This window comes from Cyrtonyx montezumae, unplaced genomic scaffold, assembly GCF_038088225.1.
Source record: "Cyrtonyx montezumae isolate F1298 unplaced genomic scaffold, pur_monq_1.0 scaffold_2, whole genome shotgun sequence".
NCBI classification, from domain to species: domain Eukaryota; kingdom Metazoa; phylum Chordata; class Aves; order Galliformes; family Odontophoridae; genus Cyrtonyx; species Cyrtonyx montezumae.
The window spans coordinates 38205032-38232623 of NW_027071936.1; the positions used below are offsets into that span (position 1 = coordinate 38205032).

The window sequence follows — 27592 nt, forward strand, 5'->3', positions numbered from 1 at the left end:
GTAGAGCAGTCTTACAGCACCAGTGCATTTAACAGGGAAGCAATGCCCTGGAGCGTTCTTTGTAAATGGCATAAAATAAGATGAATATTGGGAAATACAGCAGTAGACATTTTTTTTCTGCAGACTCATGGTTAGGGATGGACTGCATTTCAAATATGCTCTGGATTTTAGGTGCTGGTTCCCAGAATGCAGTCAAAAATCCAAGGCAGGTATTTTGGCTCTTAAACAGTGCCTACAGAGTTCAGAGTAGGATCAACTACCAAGCTCAGCAGGAAGATGCTCATAATTAACATGAATACCACTTTCTATTCAGCATAATTTTTACCTCAGGCCAAGGGCATGGAATTATTGAGAGATGGGTGCCTGCATCTTTACAATAAAAGCCTGAGCCTTTGTTACACTTCTTTTTCAAATGTGAATGAAAGAAGAAGCATTACCTCCTTCACCTCCCTTGGGATGAGCTGCAAACCTCAGCAGTCTTTTGATTCACACATCTATGAAAAAAATAAAATAAAATAAAAATAGAGACTAGTCCTGTCCTTTTCGCTGCCTGAACTCAGAGCTCAGCCATGAAACAACCAGGACCTTGGTATGCTTCTGTGAAATTGTGTGAAGAGGACAGGATTGAATTTGGTTTATTTTAGTGTTTATGTTAATATGTAAAACGCACTTTTACTTCGTTGTCATTTACTTTCAGTTGGATGCTAGTATTTTCACTAAGATTTCCTTTGTGGTCAGTGAGCACAGGGCACGTTGTGGCATGGGGCCAAGAAAACTCAGTTCTTTGAGATCCCTATCAGGCTAATGCATGGATTTGGCTATGGAGCTGCCTGAGAGAATGAGAATTGTGGATTTGGGCTAAAGGTTAAATTTCTCCAGAATGTGTTGATAGGTGAATGGGAACATTGGAAATAGGCTTCCTAGAGTTATCTCTGTCTATAAATTCAATTTTTTTTTTTCCACTGCCATTTAAGGGTTAGTAAAGTTCTGCTTGGTCATCAGAGGAATAAATAAAAATTTTTGGAGTGATACTGATGTTCTTCGTTTGGGGGCCATAACATTTGCAGCTGTGAGGCACTGTCACAGGCTGGCCAGTAAAGTTGTGGATGCCCCATCTCTGGAAGCATTCAAGGCCAGGTTGGATGTGATCCTGGGCAGCCTGACCAGGATGGCAACCCTGCCTGCTGCAGGAAGATTGGAATTAGGTGATTTTTGAGGTCCTTTCTAGCCCGAGTTCTGTAATATTATGTATACAGTTGCTAAAGAACTTTGCATTCTCTTGTTAAACATATACCAAGGACCTGTTGGTGTTTTTTTTTTTATTCTACATTAAGCTCTGCTCTTCCTTCCTAAGGCCTGCAAATCACACAGAGAGCCTTCTTCCTTTCAGCTGCTGTCAGTGGCTCCTTACTTAGTCTAAGGGGTGGATATTACACAGTGAAATACAGCACTACTCCACTTCTCTGAAGTACACTCAGATCCTACTTGCAGGGGCTACAAATTACTTGAAATTTAACATAAGAAATGGCATTTTGTAGAAATCCTTTGTCTTCTAAAAATATATTTTCTTTGGGGGAAGGAAAAAATCTTGGCTGCCTTATTTTTAATTGAGCTTCTTACAGACGTGTCTTGTGAGCGTTTCACTTACGTTTGGGGTATTGGCTGAATACAGCTGATTAGCTGTTGCAGAGTGGAGAGTTAATAACTTAATTAAGAGTCGTGAGATTTAAGACATGTGAAGTAGCCTTTTCTTTCAGAGATTTATTTTTCCTGGTGTGCACTGTCAGATTGTCTTGCTCCCAAACCATATTTTCAATGGATACATATTGCATCTTCTCACTCCTTCAAATGTTCATTGAAATGGTTTGAAATAATCCTTGAGGCTTGTAACATTTGGATGATGATTTACCCAGCTGTGCATACGTGCCTTAATGTGCAGCTTCAGAACATCAGTATCATGTTTACTGCTCTGTCACTGTTGTATAATTTTTACTAAATAAAGCTCTTAAATGCTGTGCAAAGGTTAACGATCACTTATAGCTGCAGTAATCATGCAGAATACTAGTGGGTTTCATGGATATATTTCTTATAAATCTGCTGTATTAAGCACTTTGCTGACTTAATTTTGCCATCTCCAGGTTTGTGTCAGTCTTACATGAAATCTCAGTTGAATCCTTTTCCTCTAGAGAGTATCTGAGCTGATCCTATCAGTGCAGTGCTTTATTAATGCTGTATATCCTGTACATTCCTGAGTGAGAACAAATGACTGCATTAATAGGTAAATATTTATAGCTAGTGGGATTAAGCACAGATGTCTATTAATCTTGGTTACATCAGGTTTAAGGTGATAGGTGATACCTTTAAAAACAAACTCTAGAGTACATTTTGCCCCTAAAAGATTCTTGATGATATCGAATTCTGAATGCTCAAAAGCCGGTTGTAATTGACTCAGAACCCCAGTCTTTAGTTTGCAATATGTGGGCACCACAGTCTGCCTGCAAGTACATATTGTTTATTTGGAGCCATCTTAGACAGCCATTTGTGCTTAGCCACTAACTTGCATTGCACCATTAATGCATCACACCATCTTACTAGCCAATAACCAGGACTTTCCAGGATTGACTTATTTTCCTTTGTATTCTTCATTAACTTTAGAAAATATTAAGATCCAAGGCGTGAGGAAACTATCACATTTTATCAGCCCTTCTGTGGTTAAAAAAATATTTGAATTAAAGGTTTTAACAATTGGGTTTTCAAGAGGAAAGGCTGTTCTTATGTCCATTCTTTAATCGGGACAAAAATGTTTTACTATGATTAACCTAACAGGACAATATAGACAAGCGCTCAAAACCATATGGATTTGGAATTGTAAGACATTTGTAAATAGAGCTTTTTAGAGTCACCTATTAAATTTGCAACCCAGTTTTTTCTAACATACTGTCAAAGAACAATAGCACAAATAGATTCTAAAAACTTAACAAGAACTCACAGGAGTGTAGCTGCACAGCAAAATGCCTTATTATCTTTCAGTTTGGAAGCAGTTTGACTAATCTCATTTCTGACATTCTCTATGCTTTATTTTTCTGTTGATATATATATGTATTGCATATCTACGTAAAGTGTAAAATAACAGGATACAAAGTAGGCTTAAAAACTTTGGCTAAATATTTACTGCCCTTGTTCAGGTTTTGCTGAAGTGCTTTGTGTGAGCCCTGAGTCTTTCAGTTTCTGGTTCCTTTCAGTTTCTGTGTCAGGCATCAGAGAGGTTTCTCATGGAGCTAATATGCAAAGGGTACAGCACAGACATCATGATAGCAACTGCCAACGAGAAACTCAGATCAATAGCTGGAGGAAGGGAAAATGCTTTGCTGGAATACTCTGATCAGCCTTGAATTTAACACCAGCAGCTTGAAAATTCAGCATACAAAACAACTTTTTAGCTCAGAAAACGACTGGGAAATACAAATCTATATACTTTAGGTGTTTTTAAAGGACTTACTGTTTAGAAGAATGCTCAGGATCCAGACTTTCTTCTAGGATGGCAAGCATTTCTAGGCTAGTACAGTTTGTATCCGGTAATCATGTGCAAAAGGACAAAAGCAAAAGAAAGAAAACGTATTCATAGATTAAAATTTAAGATATCTGACCAAAAGTACCAAAGCAGATTACATTAATTGTTAACTTTCAACAACAACCTCAGCTTAAGATGTCAAGATATCTCTAAAAATGTAGTGCTGAGTAATTATGACATGTAGAAAGATCATTATGCCCTGCAATTCGGTCTTTTAATAGCCTTTCCTTAAAGCCTCAGAACATTTACCACTTCTTGGGCTGTTTTATTTTCTCAAGCAGAATATTCTTTGGATCCTAATCGTATATTTGATGGCTTTGAGGAAGATTAGAGTAGGTAGATCTAGTTAAGTCCACAGCCAAAGGCTGAAAAGAATGTCAGAATTGAAGATCTATTCCAAATCCTTTCCAAAACGTTTTTTTTTTTCTTTTTTCCAATTGGCCACAAATTAATTAAAACAACAGTAAAAATATTCTGCGCTTTTACAAGTCCTGTTCCTTTTTGTATTTCATTTATATTAGGACCTCCAACTGTTTATGCGCGTGAGGAAGACTACAAAAATACTCCAGTAAGAATGATAAAGTTGCTCAAATCTAAGAAGTGGCAGAATCAGGCCTTTCTAGATCCTTATCCTACTGATTTTTAAGACATAAATTAATCCCACTGATTTAAAGAGTTTGTGCTTAAGTTGAAATGTGTTGTGAGATAGGAATGAGTGTTACTAAATCACTGCTAATAACTGAAGCAGGTTTTTGTCTCACTCTGTATTTCTCAAATCTTAGACCAGTGATCTAGTTAAGAGTCTGGTGGAGCACTGAGTATTGCCTTTCTTGTCTCTTCACTGGACATACTGCTCAGATGGATGGCCTGGATTGCACCTGCCAGTCTTGCAATGTTTTGAATCCTCCTCAACCATTCACCTACTACTATGATTATTTTACTAGCAGTTTCTTGCTGAAGTCTGTATGCCAGGTGGCTCAGTGCTCTGTATGTGTGATGTGCACAGCCTTATCAAATGGACTTAGAGTATCACATGAATAAGCAGGTCATTAGGGATATGGGAGGTCAAGCAGGGCTAACTCTGAAGCTAGATAAAGTGGCTCAAAATTTCTGTTTACTTTCTTTTTTCTCAAGCCAACATAAATTTGAATATAGGTTACAATGCAGAATTTATTTTTCTATATATTTTTTTATCTATAACTGATTTTGTCACTAAACATTATGCATTTATTGTATACTGAGTGCAATACTCATCTGTTGCTGAAATCTCTCTCATTTCAGAGTGAGATTTGTTTCCCCCATTGTCAATGGTTTACGTGCTGGTTCGGCCCGGTTCCATGATGACTGGGGCAGGGGGGCCCACTGACATGACACCCATGAAGATATCTGTCACAGGACATTCCTTTAACTTGCTGCCTGCTGTGACATTTTCAGTACCTACTTCCATTCTGTTGCCTTGAGCAGGATGAGCAGTCTTATGTTCACATTTTTAGAGCAGCCACACACCAGGTCTTCACTTTCACTTTTGTTTTGCCTAAAAAGGAAATTGGAGCAGCAGTAGACTGAACAATCCTAAATGTTAGAAAAAATACGTAAACACAAGCAACAACCCGAAGCAAAAACTCAGCAGTTTACTTTCAAGGGTAGTTTCAAGCTTGCATGCAAGTAAACTTGTTAGAACCTAACCATCTGTAGTACGTTATTAGGTGTGTATCTGACAAAAAAAAAAAAAAAAAAAGGAGGATAAATAAAAAAGCTGTCAAATGACTCTTGAACATTCAAATGGCTCAAAGGCTCTTTGTGTGGTAATGTTGGCACAGCTCCTAAGTGACCAGATGGAATTTTGTCAACACTCAAGAGGTCAAGGGCTGAGATTATGTTTTTTAGCTTACTATATTTTTAAACCTTACATAAAATGTGTCAAGAAGCTTAATATTATTTTCCTGCTATGCAAAATTACACATATACTAATCCCTTAATATTACACATATTATATCCCTTAATTACATATATTATATCCCTTAATGCAACTATGTTTGCAGCTTCAGAGGTTGTCACTTTCCTAAGGTGGGTAAGAGTAGAGATGTGAGAGGCATTTGCTTTTTCTGAAATGGCAATTAAAAGAAAGAATATGGATACATATTCCTGTTATAGATTTGGCTGTGTATGGTAATTTAAGTATCACAACTTGTTTGTCAATTTTAAGGTGTTTCTATTTACACAGTTAGTGATTTTGTTAGAAACAGTTTAGAAACAGACTTTGTAATAAACAGGCAAAGTCTGTATCATTGTAAGAGATAACAAAAATATCCTACGTACTTAAATAAGCTTGGTTTCTGTTATCAGTTACCACTAGCAGTAGCAATTTCATGTTTCCATTGAAAGACACTGGTAAAAATATAAAATCACGTTATTTTTGTGATCCATTTCTTCTGACTTCATCATGGCTTTATCATCATAAGGAATATCGGAGAAATGAAAATCTGCATCATCTCTAGGAAAGCTCTCAGGATGGCTTTCAAATCAGACAGCAAACAAAACAAGAAACAAAATCTTTGGCACACAGTGGATGCATGGTTTGCCTTTTAAGTGCCTCATTTCCATACTGAAGGCTTTCAGGGAGCCCACGATAGGGAGAAACATGCTGTGTTACAGATTAGTATTTCACAACATCTGACCTCTTAGGGTATCTGAGGCTTCAAGAACACTAAGGCAACATCAAATCAGAGTTAGCAGTATTAGTTTTGAGTCTGGGTATCATATTCAGGCAAAATTCTCACTGTGGATAGAGTAAGATGTGCCTGGGCGCTTTGCATACAGTCTGATCCTTTATTTGTTCAATAACTCAAACTGATAGCATAAATACAATTATGGCAGATACTGTACTGATTGTATAACTTATATGTATTTACTTGCATAGCGTAGGCCAAAGATCAGATCTAGAGGTTGCTGAAGTCAATAAGAATTTTTCTTGGCTTCTACAGTACTGGAACACGGTATCCTCAGCCTCATACTGTCTAATTTTCATTTATTTATTTAATGCCAACGTTCTGTCTATAAAATAAGTGTAAGAGAAGATGATATGCCTGGTATTTTTAAAAGTGGAGTAAATAATTTATTAAAAAACTATAACAGTAGATTAACTTTGTTATACAGAGGAGGGATGAATACTTACAATCTAAATCCTACATTAAAACCTCATTTGAATGTCCATTCAGCTAATTTCCAGTGTTATCCGTGTTATTTTGCTGTTTAACAATCCTTAGTGTGTACACAACTTGGAAAAAGTATAGAAAATTGGAAACTCCATTATATTATACAAATGAAAAATACAGTGTTTGTTTTAATGCATCAGGGAAATAATTTGAAGGAAAATTGAAAAACGTTTACCAGAAAATGTTTTCCTCTTGCTTGTTTATGTGATGTCTTGAGTAATTAACATTTGCCATTTGTACTCAGTTAACTTGAGTCACATTAGGATTGAAACTTTCAGAGTAGGTGCAGTCAGAAAAGGTTATAGTAATATTGTAATCTGCAGAGATAAACCACTTAAAGGCTGTTTTTAAGAAAAACCTTTCTCTGCCATGGAGAAGGCTAAGATCCTCTATCCAATGACTCTGAAGAAATGAAATGTGGAATTGCATGAATTTATGAAATGAATATATTTATAACAAGTCATATAAACATGTGGGAAGTAAGCTGGAGTACACACAGGAAAACTTTTCCTACAATACTGACTAATTTAGATACAGCACATCATTTAGGATAAAAGAGGCATCTTACCTGCTTTATTACCAATTTATAATGCAACAGTTAATAAGTCCACTGAGGGATTCAGTTTTGCTTGTAGATGATGATGTGCATTTCTGTCTGGTGATAAAGTAAAAATCTTTTGTTTAACAAAGGTCCTAATTAATATTTTATGTTCATACCCTGTATATCTCCTGGGTTTTGGTTGTGTGGAAGATCAGGCAGCTGGAATAATAACCTATATGAAAAGAAAATGTGCAGTTATCAGTCAGTTAAAGGTATTTTTTAAGAAATTGGTAGCCATCTTATATATCATTTTTTGTTCTATTCCTACTAACTGAATACCAGAAAAGATCTTTTCATAGATTTGCAACCATATGTCTTCGTTAATTGAAATAAGTACTTTTTTCTAATATAATCTGATATTCAAATGAAGTTTTAGTACCAATTTTCTGTATTAAACAATATATTTGTTTAATTTGTGAAAAAATCTATTATTTTATCCTCTTCTAGGAAGTGCTTTAAACACAACTTTTAAGGGTTTTTGAATTTTCAAACATCGTACACATCAATAAAGTTGTAATACAGTTTCTCCAGGCCTTCAGTGTTTCATTACAAAGTATAAAGATACCTAAATCTGCATTACATTTTCTTTGGGAACGAACAAAAATCTTCCAGAATCTTTTAAAGTCTTCTGAAATGTCATTTGTTTCGTCTTGCCTTTGCAACTCAGAACTTAAGTAAGAAGGAGAGGATCACTGGCATGCAGAAATCAATTACAGCAGCTACAGATCAATGTAAATATGTATTAATATTGTATTAATTAAAAGGTTTGACCCTCTTAGTTCTACTTAACATGCAAAGGTGTATGTTTCTTTCATCTTTTGGGGCATATTATTGAGGAAGTTCAGAGGTTAAGAAAAAAAACCAGCCTTTTTTGTGTAAAATTGCTGCAAAATTCTGAATTGGCAAGAGGTTTCAAGAGAGCAAGTACTGGCTGGTGCTGTCTTGTTTAGGTTTCTACCCTGGTTTTGAGTACAAACTAAGTAGTTGTTACCTATATAGACTGACCTGATAATTACCAAAAATAATTAGGTTGCTCACTGCACAGGTGGCAATGAGCCATACTGTATCAATACTTTCAGGTAATAAAAATGAAGCTCTATGAGAGATTGAGGTGTCAGAAGAACAGGTGCTGAAGGAAATGGATAAATGAAAGAGTAACAAGTCTTTAAGACCAGATGGTATATATCTAAGATTCAGAAAGTGTTTAAGAATGAAGCAGCTGAACTGTTGTCAAAAATAGGCAATCTCATTAAAATTAGCTACTATGCTAGAAAAGTAGAGCAAGCTTACCTTAGTTAAAAACAGGTTGCAGCATAAGCCCTGAAAGTAATGATCTATCAGTGTTTCCTTAGTACTAGTAGAATTGGTTGGAAAAAAACAACCTTTAACCCATCTCTGAACACAGAAGGACAGAGACAAACAACCAGGATTTCTGTTTTAAATTTAACAGCAGCAAAGTACTCTTGGATTAGGAAATCCAGATTCATGGATTTAAGTGCTAATCTGCTTTAGGGCCAGGGTCAGCACCAAAAATGAAGCTGATAACACCGGAGTTACCTTTCTCACTGTGGTAAAAATCATTCCCAGGTTGTTAGGTCGAAAAAGATGGCCCAGCACAATCCAAGCATAGCTGGGGAGATTTGTTTGACCATCTTTTCTTGGTGTACAGCAGCACTGAGGCACAATGTGACAGTGTAAATGCCATACAGCCTCCCTGTAGCATGGTGCATCATACTGTGAATTGAGGCACGTATTTATCCACTTTTTGACTGAGTGCATGGTATCACGTGTCTGCCAAAACACTGGGCAGGGATGGGATGGGATGGGATGGGATGGGATGGGATGGGATGGGATGGGATGGGATGGGATGGGATGGGATGGGATGGGATGGGATGGGATGGGATGGGATGGGATGGGATGGGGCAAGTGGCGTGCTCCCAATTTCTAGTAATCTGCAGGTTGGGAACTTCCTAATCTAGAATTTCTGTGCATATTTTGGTACAAATAGTCATGGATGGATTTTAGTTCCTTCATGAAAAAATTTCTCATTGAATAAATTAGATGAATCTGTGTACAGTTCCAGCCTCATAGCAGTTCCACAGTTTAAATACATGTAGTGTGAAAATATACTTTCTCCTTTAAGCTTGTGGCATGATAATTTCATTTTGCTATTTTAGTGGTTGTGTTAGGAGTAATAGTAAATAGTAGCTTTCGTTTCATCAAGTTAGTGCTGTTCGTGATTCTTTATATCTCAATCATATTTACTTAGTCATCTTTTTTACAACACAAAGAGCTCTTGCCAACTTCTCTTCTTGAGGCACTCCTTACCTTAGCCATTCCTGTGTCGTTTCTACTTCTGCAGGGTATTACTGACTCTGGGTGCCTGGAAACACTTTTAGCATGCCTGCTAAAGCACCCATGTCTATTTGTTGTCTTTCTGAAATACACATCTCTGTGTCTTGAGCACCTTCTCTGATATTGCAAACTGAACGTCTGCAGAGTAGTCCATAGTTCTTGATCATCCTGGTGCAGTACAACAGGAATTCAGAATGAATAGAATAACTTGCAAATAGTACCTGTAATCACAACAGTATACTGAGTGTCAATCAAAAGATATGGGAAATATTAATGATACGTTCATTATTATTATTATTTTTAATCACTATGCTGGAAAAAAAGATTGGGAAATAGAGAAAAATGAAGTGCTCATACCACAGTTATCCATCTAAATACTCTTCTGAAACATTTATTTCTTTATTTACTTTGAATCTCAGTCTTAAAAGAGATTTTTTCGGCGTACCTTGACTTTCTATGTGATTTGGGTGAAGACACTTGGGACTCAAAGCAAAATTAGCAAGCTGATTCTTGGACACAGAAGGTCTGCCTCCAGAGACACTACTGGCCACCTTGTAAAACTATTTGTAGCTTATCCAGCATTCCTGAGGCCCTGACCCAAAACAGGGATGATGAACTACCAATTTTTTATGAGATAAAGGAACAGTGCTTCTGTATGAAAGAAATCAGTGCTTGAAAATAGGAATGAGTCACAATAAATCTCTCAGAAATAAGTGAAATGAAATGGAATATTAAAGCATTTGTTTATGTGAATCAGTTTCTATTCTGTAAAAATGCCTGTGTAAGAGATTGTAGTAATAAATGCCATGTACCCAAAAGCAACAGGAGTTACTAAAGGATAGAATCCGTTCAATTTTACTGTGTGTTTATGTAATTTTCAGGGAAAATCAAAGTGTAACAGGAGGTGGAATGGCCATTTGGGTTTGCCAGACTCCCCTTCCTAACTTACCAGTTTGTGTCTTTAGGATATGTGGTATTAAATTCTGTGGGGTTCAGAGCTTTTCATGTAAGAGAACTATTGATTCTGACAGCAATCTCGTAAGCTAGGCGTAAGTACAAGTCAATCCCTGTACTTGGGATTGTGAACATAATAGTTGACCCTGCTGTTAGACTTCTGACTTGTTGCTTCACGAACTTGCAACATGATAACAGATTGCTGAGTAACTGTACCTTAGGAATCACAGCTAGCCTTATTACTACCTTTACCATCTTGACCTTGTCCCCTTAAATCTTCCCAGCCTAATGAGCTTTCATGTAACCCTACATTTTGACAGAACGTACTTACTCACATTTCTCTGCCGCTCATCTAAAAAATTGCCTTATGTTGGTTTTGTCCTGTGGACATTTCATCTCAGAGAACCCGATCAGGCTCTGCAGTAACAAGCCTGCTGGAAACAGTTTCTACAGTGAGAGAAAAAAGATGAAAAAGAAAGGAAGAGATGATCATATGAAAACAATGGGGTTTTTGTATGTGGAAGAAAAGCATCTGCGGTTTCTTCCCTAAATGACAGGTTCAGTGCAACTGTAAAACTACAGACATCAGGAAGTCTTGTGTAATAATATGGTAGGAACCCACTGGAGCACTGCTGCCTTTTCACTCTGAATATCCCTGTCAATGTCATTACAACTGCAAGGTTTGTTCTTTTCAGAATAATAAAAGGAGAAGGGGGGAAAAGGAACAAAACCTCTGAATCAGTTTAAGATGTATTTGCATATGTCCAGTATTCCACAGTGTCATAGAAAAATGAGTCTTTCAAGGCGTTAACCTTGCTTAGGAAGGAGAAAGCCCTGGCCATGGCAAGAGACAAAGAGAACAAACAGCATATTTCCTGAAGTCTGTCCTTGTGGCCTTCTCACGTGGCCAGAGGTCTGGTGTTCCTACAGTATTCCTCCTTGTGTTTTCTCTTTCTTTTTCTTTTTTTTTTTGGACAGAGTAAGAGATACGTCTAAAGATGGAATAGGTTTAGAATTGTAGGTTTGTTAGAAGTTCGAGTAGTATAATAATGTATTCTAAAAACACGCTTTATACATATGGTTTCCAATTTAATTTCCCTGTATTGTGTTTTAAAAGTACTTAGAAAATCTCGTCTAGTAAAGGGCAGTTTGGTTTATATTACAACAGAATTTCATAAAACATTTTAAAAGTAATATGGCATACTGTTGCCACAAGCACTGACTGAGTTTTAAAAGTTAGATGCACGTGTATGTCAGTGTGATATGCATGTGCTCAGCACCATGACAAATTGAGTCATTTGTCATAGGGATTGAAATGATCAGTCAATCACAAGTGAAAATTACATGCTGCATACCACATGCAAGTGCAATGTATTAAAATAGTGGACAATCCCCAGAAAAAGGAAGCAGAAAACTGGGGCATAGGAAAAGAGATGGGGGAGGCCTATTGTAGGTTCTGATGTAGCAGTGCATACTGAGCTGTGCTGTTGCTGGACTGCTATTCTTTAAACATGCTGCATTTAATGCTGCTGGGCAGTACCATAACCCAATACTGGGAAACTTTTTCTTTCTTGCTGACTCATTCAAGGAGAGTGAGGAGAGGAGAGGTAATAGGGAGATTGGTATGGTGTCTCAGGGAGCAGAACAATGTGCAGATTCTCCAGAGGCTTTTCAGAGTTTAATTTAGGAGGAAGACAATTTCTGTTAGTAGCGTAGCTAAGAATGTGCACATTAGTGAATAAACAACTGCCTGATAAACAATTTCATATCTGAATGCTGGGAGCTTCAAATATGAAGCATCATACTTTTATCTCTATGGGATATTGGGCTGCAAAAATGGAAATGAGATGAAAGCCCCAGCTCTGTCTGAGAAGCAGAGCAGCTCTAGGAGGAGCGCAGTTCCTCTCCCTCCATCGTACACCTCCTGTGGCTGCAGCAGGTTGCCAGTGCCTCACAGGCAAATAATGGCAGCATCAGGGAAGCTCTGCCTGTGCCTCCTTTCTTTGGCACCATCCTGTATGTGGGCAAGTGAGGAGCAGGGAAAGCGTGGCCGCTGCCAGCTCCCTCAGAATGGGCTTCCTACATTAGTGTGAGGCTCTGAGGCAGCACTGGCTGCCTTTCAGGCCCAGAAGATGTGTGGCAAAGAGAGCGTACCTGCGGTTCTGTAGGGCTGGGGTGAAGGCTTTCTGATTAGTCACTGGGGAATGGTGGGCGGCTAGACACTATTTAACATTATTTGTTTTGAGTAACAATTCCTGCCTACTGAGAGAGTTGGCATGGAAACTGCTTCAGCACTTGTGTTTTAAAGGGTAGCCCATTCAGCACCGGGTTAGTCATCAGTGCACAAAGCGAGGAGACTTGGCCAGCAGCTGCCAGCACTGCTGCTTCACTCCCAAATACAGAGAATACTCGAAATGTCAGCAGCAATACTGCCCTAACTTTTATGAGAATAAATGGGCAGCCGTTGAGAGTTACATTATATGGTATGAGTTGATTTGCGGTTATTCTTTTTTTCCTAAAGGAGGAAGGGTTATTTAATTACCTGAAATTTACAAAATAAGTTTCTTATTTCTAGAAGATGCCTTATATTTTTAAGGATGAATTGAATTTAAAGAGTCAGCACAGTTCATATAAGCAGTACTTAGAACAATGTGGTGGAAAATGGCATAATCTTTAAAAGGCTGTAAGCTCGGCACTGGGGCTCTGTGAATGTGTAGCTGAGAACATGGCACTGTCAATTATTTTCCCATTGTTGATGGAAAAAAATTCAACATGTACTTATTTCCATCATATTTTTTTTCATTGCACAAGGATACTAACAGAGATAGTGCTGCCGGTTCTCTGAACCAACTCAGCTGAGAGAATATAGATGGATAAATTGCTGCTCAGCAGCATTTCATAAAGTGCCTGCTGGCATCCTGCTCTCAGATGCAGGAGGATAAATGCATGCGTAAATTTGAGAAGTTTAATTTCACATGTACCCTTTGACTCACAGCTTTTTATATCCTTGGAATACAGAACATTAATTCCTTCTTCACTGATACAGAATTTTGTTTACTTTACAGTTACTGTTTACATTCAGTGCTGTTACCAAATGGCTAAGGACACTGATTTCTCTTTTCTTTGTGTTTACCAAGCAGATAATCTTAGTGATGCCCTGAAAAAGCTGAAGATAACAGCCACTGACAGCACAGCAGATAGCTTGGAGGGATGCTTGGACTGTCTGCTTCAAGCTCTGGCACAAAACAGTAAGTTCTATGGACCTTTCAATTTTTAATCATACCACGGTATCAGTAAAGAAAAAGAGAGGTAATAAATTGTGGCTAAAAGTCTCGTGCAAGCAGTGGGCTGCTAGATTTGTTGTTCAGGGTGTTTGTTGTTTGTTCTTAGGTGTTTAAGAACAAACAATCTGTGACATTCAGGTGGCAATGAAGACAGTAATAAGTAAATATCTGCTATTTGAAACAGATACAGTCCAGTCCTTTTTTCAGTATTTTGAAGTGGCACAAGAAATTGCCCAATTGAGGAAAGGACAAGGACGAACAAATGGGCCTAACAAGACAAGGAGAGGGGACATGGGAGCTGCTTGCTAATTCTGGTGAAGAGAGATGGTTTCCCATTGGTAGTTGGCTACTTCTCATACTTCTGGTCAGCATTTCTTATTTCCAGTAGACTCAGGTAGCAGAAATGGGCTGGATATCTAAAGATGGTTCAAGGTTTGGTTTTTATCCCCCACAAGCTGTGAAACATGTGTCCCTACTTCAGGTACTACTGATAAGCCTTGCTTCTTCTCCATAATGTTACTGTACAAATCACAGCCTTTTGGCTTTCTTGATGTAAAATACTTCATGAGTTTTTCACAGTAGAACATAAGCCCCATTCATATCACATCAAAGATGTCATGTGGATAATAACAGTTTTTGCATTTAATAGCAGTGCTTTTTTCATTTTAATTGTTTTTGCAGGGAGATGTCAGCCAGAGATCAACCTACTTTTTTGAAAATGAATCATTTTTGTTATGGGTTTATTTATTAGGCATATCCAATACTCTAATCCAATTTTCAGTTGGTTTTGATATTTCCAATGCTTATAAGTCTAATACTTAAACAGAATCTTAATAAAAAGGAAATGGTATGAAAAAATAAGGATATACCAAGCATAAATAACAGAGATGATCATTTTGCCTATGAAAGTTGCATAGCTTTGTAACATCACAAGTTTAGCAGATGCAAAATAATTTTGTCTAATGTACATACCAGTGCTTCCTTGCAGATGACTGTTCTGTCACATTCTAGGGCTTTGCTCTTCCTTCCAAAATCTTCTGTCTTCTGGTCTTGTGGCTGCTAAATCAGATAAACAGATTAAGATTTTGACCCATTTCTTTTGGATGGTTTTACAGTGTACAGCTGTAATCCCCCTGGAGTTTAAACCAATCCAATAGATTGGTTCAAGGAGTTATTATATTATGTAATTGTTCTTCTAAACATTGTGTTTAGCGTTGGTCTAACAATATATTGTGAAAAACCGAGCAGCCAATGAATGTCCTTTCTCAAAGTTCTCATCCATCCAGTTAACTTCTTAACATAGATTTATTCATTTGGCACATATATCATATACATACAGATTACATATATAATAATTTCATAAAGATGTGATAGAAACTGTACCTCTGTGTTTGTGTATCAGTACATCTTTCTGTATCTGTATTTCTCACACAAAGAAGATTCAGGGCTAAATGGTCACAGATGTTTTACCATTGACAAAAATTACATAAGTAGATACTAAGAGTAACACATAAAGCAAGACTACGTGGCAGAGGGGCTTAAGAGATGACTTCCATCCCCTTCAGAGAACATAGTTTAAACAGACTGAAGTCAAATAACCATCTTGTCATTTTAAAATGAGGCGTTGTTTTCTTCTTGAAGCAAAGTGTTTGATGCTTCAAATCAATTTTATTTTTAAATAACTTGATTTGCCTGAAATGAGCTGGAACAGTAGAATAAGTGAGCTACAGTGCAAAATACACTATTATCAAGTTTCTTCCAGACACTTCACATTTGGATAACAAGTTAAAACAGAATTTACAGGACTATAAGTATGACCTTTTCTGATTGCATATACACACATATATACATTTATGTGTGTGTGTGTGTATGCATACAGATATATCTTTTTATATATATAAAAAGATAAATATATATATATTTAGATGTGTGTGTGTGTACACACACATTATGGTAAGTGAAGTTTGTGAGGATTTCTCCAAAGACTTCATACTGTGCAGGCTGTCTCCAGAGTGCACGGAATCATGCCATAATGATTGATTCCTAGCTAGTCTGTTCTTTTGAGGACAGACTTCCATAATGTCTAGGGAGATAACATGGAATATGTTTTATATGGGAAAGTTCCATTACTTATGTTTCCATACAACATTAAGATAGAAATATTTCCACCAGCAACCCTTCAAAGAAAGGTTGAAGCTGAGTAATAATAATTAGAAGTCAGATTGTTTATACTAAATTATATATTAATTGTAACAACAACAACAAAAAAGTTATCAAATAGTAATTCTACTTTCCTCTAAGATATTTCCATGTATATGATTATATTAATTAAACTTATATATAAACTTACTCTGATTATAGTTCAGTGAATCATCATATTAAAGCAAGAATAGAAAAATAAACTATGCAAGGAATAGAGTGTATTTAAAGAAAAATTTTTAGGACTATGTTTTCATTGAGAGTTCAGTGTGGTATCTTAAGTCATATAACTTAAGTTCAATTTGCTTCATTAAGACTTAGGAACATAAATATTATTTTATGTATAAAATTTTGTTTATTATTGTTATTACTCTAGTGGAATCCATTCCCATCTACCACCAGCCAAAAATCCTGTGTAAGGTTGTGATTTTAACAAAGAAAAAAAAAATGTTTCATTTCCACAAGTTCAGTGCAGATATACTGCATGTATATACGAATGTTCCTGAGACGATTTCACTGCTTTTAGTTGCTGGCTGCATGCATGCTGCATAGTCTTCTGGTTGCTGCAGAAACATAAGGAAATTTCCTTTGTCTCCACCAGTATGACTGTTTTGGTTCTATTTGCTTTGGATGCATTCTTTTAACTTTTCATGTTAAAAGGTTACAAATCATTTTCTTCCAATACCGTATTTTGTATCATATAGAAAGGGATGACAAAGCTATGATGAATATTGTAGCTTTTAATTTCTCTTTATGTAACTCACTGTTTTTCCTTTTGATTTTTTTTTGTAATTCTTTTGCCAGCCCATCTTTTGATAACAGCAGACAGGCTGTTGTGCCATGGAATATGACAACCCTTGTCTAACCTTGTGGGCTATTCTGCCATTTGTCACACCAAGTAAATTAAGGCATATGCATACACACGTACTATATTACACAAGGGTGACTCAAATAACAATTTGTGACAGCTGCCAATAAACAATTTGCAGATCAAATTGAAATGTTTTTAGCTATTTGTCCAGGGAGATGGCTGTATAGCTTTTCACACCTGACACCTGGGTCTAAAAATCCTGCACAGATGGTTTCTTCAGGAGACACTGTTTGGAGAGGTGCTTATTGATGTTTGTGCAGACATTTATTTCTTCAGAGCTTCTGGCTGAGGCCAGTCATATTTAAACTGGCTAGAGTCACTAGATAAAACTAAGGGCTATAGGTTGTAAGAAGGAACAATGGCAGAGGAGTAAGAGCTAAGTACACTTTGCAAATGGTTTACAGTAATAAAAACATACCTTATGTTGTGGACTTCTTTCATCATTCGTAATGATGACAGCTGGCATAGCTAGGGACTTTGCAGCCATTCTGTCCACCATTCCTTCTGAAAGGAAAACACAAGTGCTTGATCGCTCTCCATCCGCCAGCGTTTATTATCTCTAAACAGATAAACTTTCTGTGCTCAGGTCTCTAAGGGCCAGCTGTGGTGCATGATCCTCAAGCAAAGTTAGAAGCAAAAAAAGTCAGTCACCATGGCCTGAATGAAATATTGCCTCTATCAAATTAGAAGGTGAAATTAATTTACCATGTGTTGTCTTATAAAAACTATATATTAAACAAATGACTCCGCTGTCTGCTCTGTACATTTTAGATTTATAGGCATGGTTTGGTGTGTTATTGTCAACAAAGAATTTTGCTGACGGCAGTTTACCGTAATATGAAGTGCAGAATTACCATAGTCGTTGGAAAAGACGAAATAAAAAGAGAAATTACTTTGTCAGTGAATTTGATTCTGAGGTTCTGTAGCTTTTTTTTTTCAGTTCAGCTTAAAAAACACTAAGATTAACTGTGCACTGAAAATGCGGTTTCATTTTGTGCTTAGTATGGTAGAATTCCTTCCACTATAATTTGAAATCCCTACTAACAGAGGTTGTTTTCCCCCTTGCCCCTCAAACAGTTTAGAGCAATGAAAAGCTTATGTTGTAGCTGCTTTTTAATGTCTGTAAAGTAAAAAAAACTAAAGTCTGCAGGAAAATTTACAGGAGGACATTTTGGTGAGGGGTTGGACTAGATGATCTCTAAGAGGTCTCTTCCAGCCCCTACAATTCTGTGATTCTGTGAAATTAGGGAAAAAAGAGGTCCAGTATGGGATGCTGAATGCCTTTTTCTTAGAGAAATGTGGTCGTGTCATAGACTCTCAGAATCATTAAGGTCTAGTCCAACCACCATCCCATCACCACCATGCACACTAAACCATATCCCTCAGTGACACATCTTCATGTTTCTTGAACACCTCCAGAAACAGTGACTCCACCACCTCCCTGTGCGGCCCATTTCAGTGCCTCACCTCATTTCCCCATGTTCACAGCAGAGTGAGGAGCAAGTTTCTCCCCTGGGACATCAGCCCACTCAAACAGCTTGTGCTTGTCTGCAGCCCAGGGCCATCTGCCTGCACATCTCAGGCATAGTTACCAAAGCTGTATATTTGGTTTGATGCTTTTGTTAAATTTTCATCATATTAGCAAGTTTGGAATCAAAGGGTATTTCACGTTTTTGTTGTTATTTCAATACAGAAGAAAGTTCTTCCCCTACGTACTAGTGGAAGTGAAAGTATCTCTGATGATGCATGGGAGATCTGTTTGCTTTCCTGACCAACTGACATTGTTAGTGCAAATACTGTAGAAAAATAACTGTATTAAACACTATCTCAATTGGCATCATTAGGCTTGTATTACTGAATGTTATTACTTTTTGAATAACAAATTGCACCTGAATATTACGTGTTCAAATTATTTTCTATTTTGGAACCATGTTACAAAAAAGGAAACAACTATTTGGTTTCAAGAGTTTTATTTTAAAAGCACAATGTTATGTGTTGCATTATTATCATAATTCAAAGGACATAGTAACTACAACTTGTTTTATGTAGAAAAAATTCTGTGACATGATGGGTACAACTTCATCCAATTGTGATTTTATTGGCTCAGATATTTTCAATTTATCCCTTAACTAATTGCAGCCTAAGTTAACAGAAGAATGTGACTTCTGAACATGTGCATCACAGCTAGGGATTTAGGAGTTTTTATGTATTAAAAAGGAAAAGAAGACTGAAGTACTTTTGCACTGGGTAAAAATATTTTGAAAAGTTACAGACTTATAATCTTATATAACCTTTATTTCTTGTGAGAAGTAGAAAATACTTTATTTTGATCTCACATCTATAAAAAACATGACTACATACTATTGGATTTAGGGAACAATAGGTTAATTGTAAAGAAAAATACAAGAGAAAGCAATATCCATCACTGCATATCACTTATATAGTGATTTATACTTACTAAGCACTATTTCATGAATATTGTATCTATCCAAAAAAATAGAGCTATCCTAAGATCCTCAAGTAGAGGATTGCATGAGAAAAAGAAAACAAGAAAGAAACATAGGTTTTCTTTTAAACTACAGACCTTCTGGGACAATTACTGCAGTAATAACAAAAAAATGAAATGTTATTGCTAGTCCAGGCATGCTGCGTTTCAGATACAAGAGGTTAGAGCAGACATAAATAACCCAGTTCTGCCAAGAATGTTATTTTTGGCTCTGATATACTCAGTGTAAAAGGCTGAAAATGCCCACTAATCCCAGCCTTCAACACCTGGCTCCAAAAAGTGTCTGGCATGTGACTGAAGCAGAAAGACAAGCACACACATTTCCAAACATTTTTTACACTTAGTTTTTTGAAGGCTAAGCCAATGGGTTCACACATTCCTATGTAAAAATGCTAAAGCAGAATTGCACCAAGAGAGATACGCTTAAGAAGCAAAGGGAAGGGCCCCACTTTCAGAGGAAGTTTAGAAATTTTGGAAAGCACTTACAGTGCAGTGAGAAAAGTTTTAAGTAACACACTTTTCCTTGTAGATGTGATTGGCTAAGATACACAGTTTTCTATTTGTTGAACTATGCTAATCCCTGATAACTCAATAAACTGTCATCAAACTCATGAAAATTTTAATTACAACATTTATTGTAAGACTTCACTGGGATGTTATTTTTTCTCCCATAATGAGTATGATTACTTTGTACTATTATTTTTCCACCAAAACATATCTGGCTACATACTGCCTTGTTTTGATTATTATATATTCTCTATGTTGCATCAGGGAAAATACATTATAAACTTCCCAAGCAACTGCTAGTTGGTCTCTTCCATTGCTTCCTGCTGTTTCAGCTTTCTGGTGTTGAGATCATGAGCTCAGCCCTCCTACCTAAACCTTCTGTTCGGGTTTTCTCTTGCAACTCACCAGTAGGTTTTCTAAAACCCCATGGTTCCTATTTGATGGCATCACAGAGGAGGATGTGTTAGCATCTGCTTAAGAAAATGTTGGATTTCAGCGGAGACTGCTTTCTCACATTCCTTCCTCAGAGATGAGACTTGCTATCCTATGTCCTGAATCTCCTGTAGGCATTTGCTTCTAAAGGCATCTACTTTCCCATTTTTTGTGTCTTGGTGGATTTCCAGTTCTCACAACCATATGTTAACACAGAGGTTATATCTGAGTTGGAAATTCTTCATTACGTTCTGTTCTTTGTAACTGTGACTTTCATATGTTGTTGAGTTAGTTAGTACTTATACTCTTCCTATAATTGACATTACCTTTTCTGATTTTCACTAGCTGTAGAAAACAGAACAATTCCTGTACTGGAGCAGTAAAATCACTGAGAATTACGAGATAATTTTTTGTAATTGCTAAATTCAGACTTGAACGAAAAAGATACACTTCTCTGAAATGTTTCAGATCTCACTACCAATGCCTTTTGTTCACGGAAAAACTTACTTTTTTTTTTCCTGTTCACCTAATTTGTCTATTTCCTTTTTGTACATTTTAGCAGCTCAGCATACACACTCTTACTTCATTCATCATCAAGTCAGATAAGTGTCTATAAGCTGAACTTCCAGAATATCGGAGTGCCACGTGGTTTTAGAAAAGTGTTGTGCCTGTTTAGTATTTAAGCAGGGGTCATTTCACATTTTGCTTCTGTGAAAGTGTAACGTTGGCTACTCTCCCACCCCAAACATAGGAAAAAATAATTTGTAGAATGTTCTGTCCTAGCAGAGTCTAAGAAATAAAAATTGTATACAAAAATTAATTCATTCCCATTGTGGAGGCATTTTAAGCTAACTCATTTCCCTTTCTGAAGTACAGAGAAAAACCTTAGTGTTTCACAGCTTGCTCAAGCAAAACTTGGTCAAAAACAACACTAAACTAAACTAACCTTCTTCAGTTTTGCAGACAAATTTGAGCAGAGTTAGATGAGATGTGTTGCTTCATATAGATGGTTATTAAGTAACAATGTGAACCTCTGCACAGCATTAGACCCTAAAATAAACCAATAACTGCCTACATGCGCTATTTTGATACTCACATCTAGGATTAACTTTTGGATACTGTAATTTCACACAAGAGCACAAACCAATTTAATGCTCGTTACTAACAAATAAGCTGAAAGAACACAAGCCAGCAGGCAAGAATGGCAGGACAACACAAAACGAGTGAGCAAACAGTGATGCCAGTTTATCATGGGCTTATTAGTAAGAAGCAGAATCAAAGCCAACATGAAATGTGTCTGCCCTGTAGCACTCAGCTACCTGTACCACCTTGAACAGCACATTTTCAGTACCTATTGGAGACATGAAGTGGTATCTATTTGGCAGCTGCTAAGTCTTGATCCAGATACTTCGGATTCAGTGATACAGAGATAATTCATTTAATCTGTCCCTCAAACCAAGGGAGTGAGAGGGAGAAGAAATGAAAAACTATGAAACTAAGTAGACGACCAGCAAGGAATAAAGCAGTGCATATTTTTGAAGTAAGGAAAGAAATGAAAGAAGGGTGGGACAGATGTAAAGACAAAAATTTTGAAAGAAAACCATCAAATTAAATGCAGGAACCTGAGTGGTGATGGATGCTGTATCTTCATAATTCCTTCTGCCTTCTGCAATAGCTGCTCACATAGAATTTCTATTGATTTTGCTAAGTTGTTGCTGCACAAACGTTCAGAACAGAGTAAAATTATTACAAGAATTAGAAAGGAAGATCATGATTCTGCTAACATTTGCCAGCATTCTTACCTTTAAGGACAAATTCTTGTGTACTTTTAGTCCCACTGAGCTTGAGTTATACTTGTATAAACTTACGTACATAGGTTCCTCTGAAAGTAATGCTTCCACTTCCATGAAAACTGCAATAGATACAAAGAGCACAGTAACACCAATTTATAGAGCAAATTCTCAGCTACAAAACACTTTTTTTCACAGTCACCACCATTAGCCAGTTTGTGAGGATTAGCTGATCAAGACATTGTGCATGGCTGTCCAGAACATAGCTTGCCTTTCACGTAGCTGTCACTGCTGCTGAAACACACCACCCATCACCTCGCAATGCTCACATCCACTCTTTGGTTTCCATAAATGTTCAGCAAGTGTCAGTGGGTGCCATTTTTTCCACATGAAGGAATTCAGTTCCACACCTTTGCTTCGTATGCACTCCCATGTCAGATGCCATTGTGTCAGACTGCCCCTCTGCTGCCGTCTGTCACATGGCGACAGAATGTAATGAAATATTGGCGGGAAGATTCAACCTCTACTTCCATACTACCAACATCCGCCTCTGCCATGAGACAACATAATAAAATAGGAGGCATTATGTTCAGAGTTTGCCCTTGTGGATGACAGAGCACTTAAAACATTCGGATATAAAATGACTGCAGCTCCTTTTTCAGTTTCTTTGTTTTGAAGCACCATAAGTCTCGATTCCTATATGACAGCAGGTGTCGAGAAAAATAATCTTTCTTCAAAGGCATAATTCTAGATTATTTCTCAGTACACTGTCTTTGCTGAACATCGTATAAACCTGGTCTTCATGATGGGGAATGTAGTGTAATAAAAAGTAAAGCAAAAAGCATAACATAAGCATTCAGTATTTAAAGCTGAATATTTACATCTATATTAGCAGAAAATAATACAACATTTAGCATCATTAGGAGTATTTGGCCTGACAAAAAAAAAAAAAAACATTTTGATTGGACTGTAAGCATAAAATCAGTCATATGTTTACATAAATGATAAGTTTAGGTGGTAGCAGATTGCAGAGGAAGAAATTTTTGACAGGAGCATTTTCATAGTGTGAGTTTTGAAAGGAAAATGAAGATAGGACATAAAACTCTGAGGAAGGTTTTATATTCTGCTAGAGAAGGCTCAGAGAAGATAGTCTTCATCTTGGAACAGATGCAGTTTCTACTGGCTAAAACATTCCTTTGCTACACTACCTTACACTACGTCCCTCAGAAAGTAACATTACCCAGTGAAAACCTTCCTTACTTTTCTAGCTTTTGGCAGAATAGCTGCATCAGCAGTTGGGGTTTGCTAGGGAAAGTGTCAAAATGAAGTGACTACACTTTAGACTAGCATACTCAGACAAGCAAGAATTTCTGTTTTGCCTTGGATGCAGATAATCTCTTGTAGTAGACAGTGGTTCAAGTCTAATTGGGCCAGCTCAACCAACTGAGCTCATTGTAGTCCATTAAGTTTACCTGATAAGACTTATAGTCCAATGCTTTTCTGAAAGTTGGGGATCCCAATGGATATTTTGTAAGGGAATTCTGTTTCAAATATGGTGTTATAAATAATTCCTTCTTATTGCTACAGATGCTTGTTGCACCTTAGCTCATGAAACAGTGTTTTCATGGCACTGTATAACACATAATGGAGAAATGTTTCATCACAAATGCTGTGTATTATGTGTTATTACAGTATACATATTTAATTTCAACATACTAAATCAAAGCGACTGCTTTTTATTGGACTGCCTCCCATTAAACTGGCTTAGCTTAATGATACTGAATGGTAATCACTGCTGCTTAGTGGAGTTATATTTTAGATAAATTTCTCTTAGTAGAGATGTGTTTTGTTAGTGCCAAATAGTTAAATGATGTTTATCCAAGTGTTAAATTCCAAGGGCTATTCATTGAATATACAATGCACCTAATAAAGATTAAGTGTTAAATATTTTTCTGCTCAGAAGGCTTCAGTGAACAGTAGTTTCAGATAATAGAATATAAAAATTTATTTTTAGATTAGATTTTTTGAAGTACATTGCATAAGCAATGGTAGAAGCCTGTTCTTTATTAGAAAAAAAAAAGAAGCATTTAGAGAGTGTGTAATACACAATTTTAGGTCTGAAATTTCATTCTGAGCTTTGGCTCAAGTCCCTTATGACTTACAAATATGATTTCTTTTTAGATTACGCTTTTCCTCAAGCTGCTTTGGCAACAACACTTTTTTGAAACATCAGTAGCTAAGATAAAAACCTTTTTGGGTAGACAGTTGCCCAGGAAGCACTGGGGAGAACTTCTCAGTAAGCATTTGATGTTGTTTGAAAGCACTCTTAAGAGATTGCTTTAAAAGAATATGAAGCATTTCCTGCATATACAATGGACAGCTTTCAAATCTGATATCATTTTTGAACTAAACTAAATGTGGGAAGAGGATTTTACACTATGGGCCTCATATTTTTGTTACACAGACTGAAAGTCTAAAGCATGAGGATGCTTAAGGTTTTACCCAAGGTCCTGTAATAAATCCAGTACAAGCAGTGGAGGAGGCAGATTAAGATGTCCATACGTACTGAGTATGAAACACAGAATTGCTCATGGATGACATTTGTACTAAGATGCCAGACAATTGAGAAGGTAACTAAGGTACTAATTATCAAACTATTTAACCAACTGGGCTGCTACAGGATTACCTCCTGTGGAAAGCTGGACAGGTAGAATTAAGAGCTCAAACAAATCCACCAAACCACATGTCTGGGTACTAAACTAGATCCGGTTCAGGGTAATAGAATCCTAGCTACTTTAATTTAATATGCTTCAGAGCACCCATTGAAGTTTTAGTGTGCATATTTCTTCATGGAAAGCAAAGCTGGTGTGTCTGTTTATTAACTTACTTCATTGGTATCTGCAACAGGCTGTTCAAGGCATGGATTTCATCCTGCAATTCACTTTTATTTTTTGGATACTGCTCTTGGAGAATTTAATCAGCAGGAATCATGCAGCTAGCTGGTTGGTGAATCTGTCTCTCCATCTGTCCTTCCTTCCTTGTTAGAGCTGAGATTTTAATTACCAACATCTGTGCACTATCTCCATCTCTTCATTAAAAATAAGAGCTGAAGTTGCCCTATTGTTGCAAACACCATGGTAAAAGTGTTCACACAGCTGACAGAGAATCCTCCCTCCCTCTTAGGTGTCTAATTTGAAGGATGTGTGAGCAAGCAGATTGTATTTATGAGGAGGATCGTGCCAACAGAAGATATATTTATGCATTTAATTATATGTATTCTTTTTTTTTCTGTTAAAAAATATTGAATTGGAATGGCCTTTTGGCTCCTTTTGCTGGGATATATACCTTTTTGCAGGAAATCACATTTCAGAGGCTCTTCACACTCTACTTTATGTGTTCATTTAGTCAAACCAAAATCTCCATTTTGCGGTACAGAACAGCAGGAGGGCTACAGGGAGATAGGAAGGCAGTATACCATGTGAGCATCAATACTTGCTCTTAGTCACGTGAACCTTTTTTCTTTCTACTTTCTACTGTGGTGGAGAGAGGATGTACCAGTTAGAAATACATTCCTTGCTCTCTTCATTCTGCCTTGTGAGAGAGCCAATGAAAGGTTCCTTTCCCTTTATATATGTGGCTCATCATCATTTATTCATGTGTTCATCCTCCTCTTTCTGATGAGAATACATGTGGGAGGGACATTATAAAGCCACAATAATTTTCTACAGTGGTTTGTGGAGGTTTACAAAACATCTCTTCAGCTAGAAATGCATACATTTTTCAAAAGAGCACACTGCAAACACGGTTGGCTTAATAAAGAGGACCCTTATGGAGCTGCTCATTTACAGTTCTTTTCTCATGACATGGGAATTGCTGCAGTGATAGCCTTTACTAATATTGGGTTATTTTAAACTATTTTTCTGCTGAAATGAGAAATTGTTTGCACAAAAAAAAAAATCTAGTAATACAACTTAAACTCATTGTTCAGAGGAACTGTGCATCAATATTTTTCTGCTGCTAGTGAGTGCAAAGTAGCAGTATTTGTGACAGATAAGCCTTTTCCTTCCCACTCTCTGCCTTTTCTTTCACTTGAAGATGAAGAAAATGGTACAGAAAAGGGTGAGACAGAGAGAAGTAAAATCTAACAGGAAATAGAGCTGAGAGAGGAGAGCGTACAATCTAATTGGATTTTTTCCTGTAATGATTTCTGCTACTTAATTAAGCACTCTGATAGCTCCGGTGCTCAGCTCTCCAGCTCTGATCTATGGCATTAAAGAATTTCCTGCTCACACCCTTTATTATTCTGACTTCAGGCACTGCAAAAGCCATGAAAAGCAAAGATATTGACATTTTAATCACACTGTTATGACATTAATAAGATTTTGGCACTGTGTGATCTAACATATTGTTCATCTTGATATCTAGTGGTATAAAGAGACATCCAGAGCTGCAGGTTTGACCTTAGGGTTTTTTCCCCCAATTATGCTGCCATGGCACAGCACTATGCTGTATTATGTGCAAAAGGACTGTTTCTGAAGTAGCATTATCGCAGCCCTGCAGTTCCTTTCCTTCGAGATAAGAGCAGTAGGTACTCCATGGGTGGGTTGTACATTCAGGTTGAAAATCAGGCTTTAAAGGAAAGAGTATGAAATCTGGACATGTATTTATAGCAAAAGGATTTTTTGAGGTGCAGCACCCTAATACCAGGCAGCCTAAGTTGTCAGGTTTCCTTAGCACAGAAATTGAACAAATTTGTGAGGGAGTGCAGTTCTGCTAAAGGAGTTAACATGGCAGCTTGTTAATACATCTTTAACATGGGCTATAATTTCCCATTTCACCATGACAGATAGTATAAAAGGAGATTACGTGGTGCACATTTTGTCTGTATCTCACTTGCTCCTATAGAAACATTTGATTTTACATGTTTCAGCTACAGCTGACAATACATAGAAACAATTCAAAAGATGCCACCTGAAATAAGATTCCAAAATAATATAGCCTCAAATAATTCACTAGGAAGCCCAGAATGAAGCTAGCATGCAGCAGATACACATCTTTAGCAAATATTACCTGTTCCTTGCATACACACAGAAACAGGACAGCAGGCCTTCTTCAGCCTATAGGTTCATAGGTTCATAAGGTTGGAAAGGACCTACAAGATCATCTAGTCCAACCGTCCTCCTATCACCATCCCTACCCAACTACTAAATCAAATCCCTTAGCACCTCATCTAAACGCTTCTTGAACAGCGCTAGGGATGGTGCCTCAACCACCTCCCTAGGCAGGCCATTCCAGTGCCTGACCACT

General features: G+C 37.1%; 1 protein-coding gene and 2 long non-coding RNA genes across 6 annotated transcripts in view; 1 reads left to right on the forward strand and 2 right to left on the reverse strand.

Annotated features, from left to right (window-relative positions):
- Positions 1 to 27592, forward strand: part of RAP1GDS1 (Rap1 GTPase-GDP dissociation stimulator 1) — an 87499-nt gene that overhangs the window by 15674 nt on the left and 44233 nt on the right. For 2 of the 3 annotated variants that reach the window (XM_065736910.1, XM_065736912.1), the window contains exon 2: positions 13834 to 13944. In XM_065736910.1, coding sequence (XP_065592982.1) covers positions 13834 to 13944 — 111 coding nt within the window. The remainder of the gene's footprint in view (positions 1 to 13833; positions 13945 to 27592) is intronic. The other variant, XM_065736911.1, reaches the window with a different exon arrangement.
- Positions 430 to 3557, reverse strand: LOC136048462 (uncharacterized). The gene is made up of 4 exons (XR_010622179.1): positions 3500 to 3557; positions 2593 to 2706; positions 1649 to 1842; positions 430 to 494 (listed from the first exon to the last, which is right to left on the reverse strand). It is a non-coding gene; the product is annotated as an uncharacterized LOC136048462 (long non-coding RNA).
- On the reverse strand, positions 14966 to 22374 carry LOC136048463 (uncharacterized). Of its 2 annotated transcripts, none has more exons than XR_010622181.1 (3): positions 22118 to 22374; positions 17469 to 17554; positions 14966 to 15036 (listed from the first exon to the last, which is right to left on the reverse strand). It is a non-coding gene; the product is annotated as an uncharacterized LOC136048463 (long non-coding RNA). The 2 variants fall into 2 exon arrangements; XR_010622180.1 differs by having other exon boundaries at positions 14966 to 15039.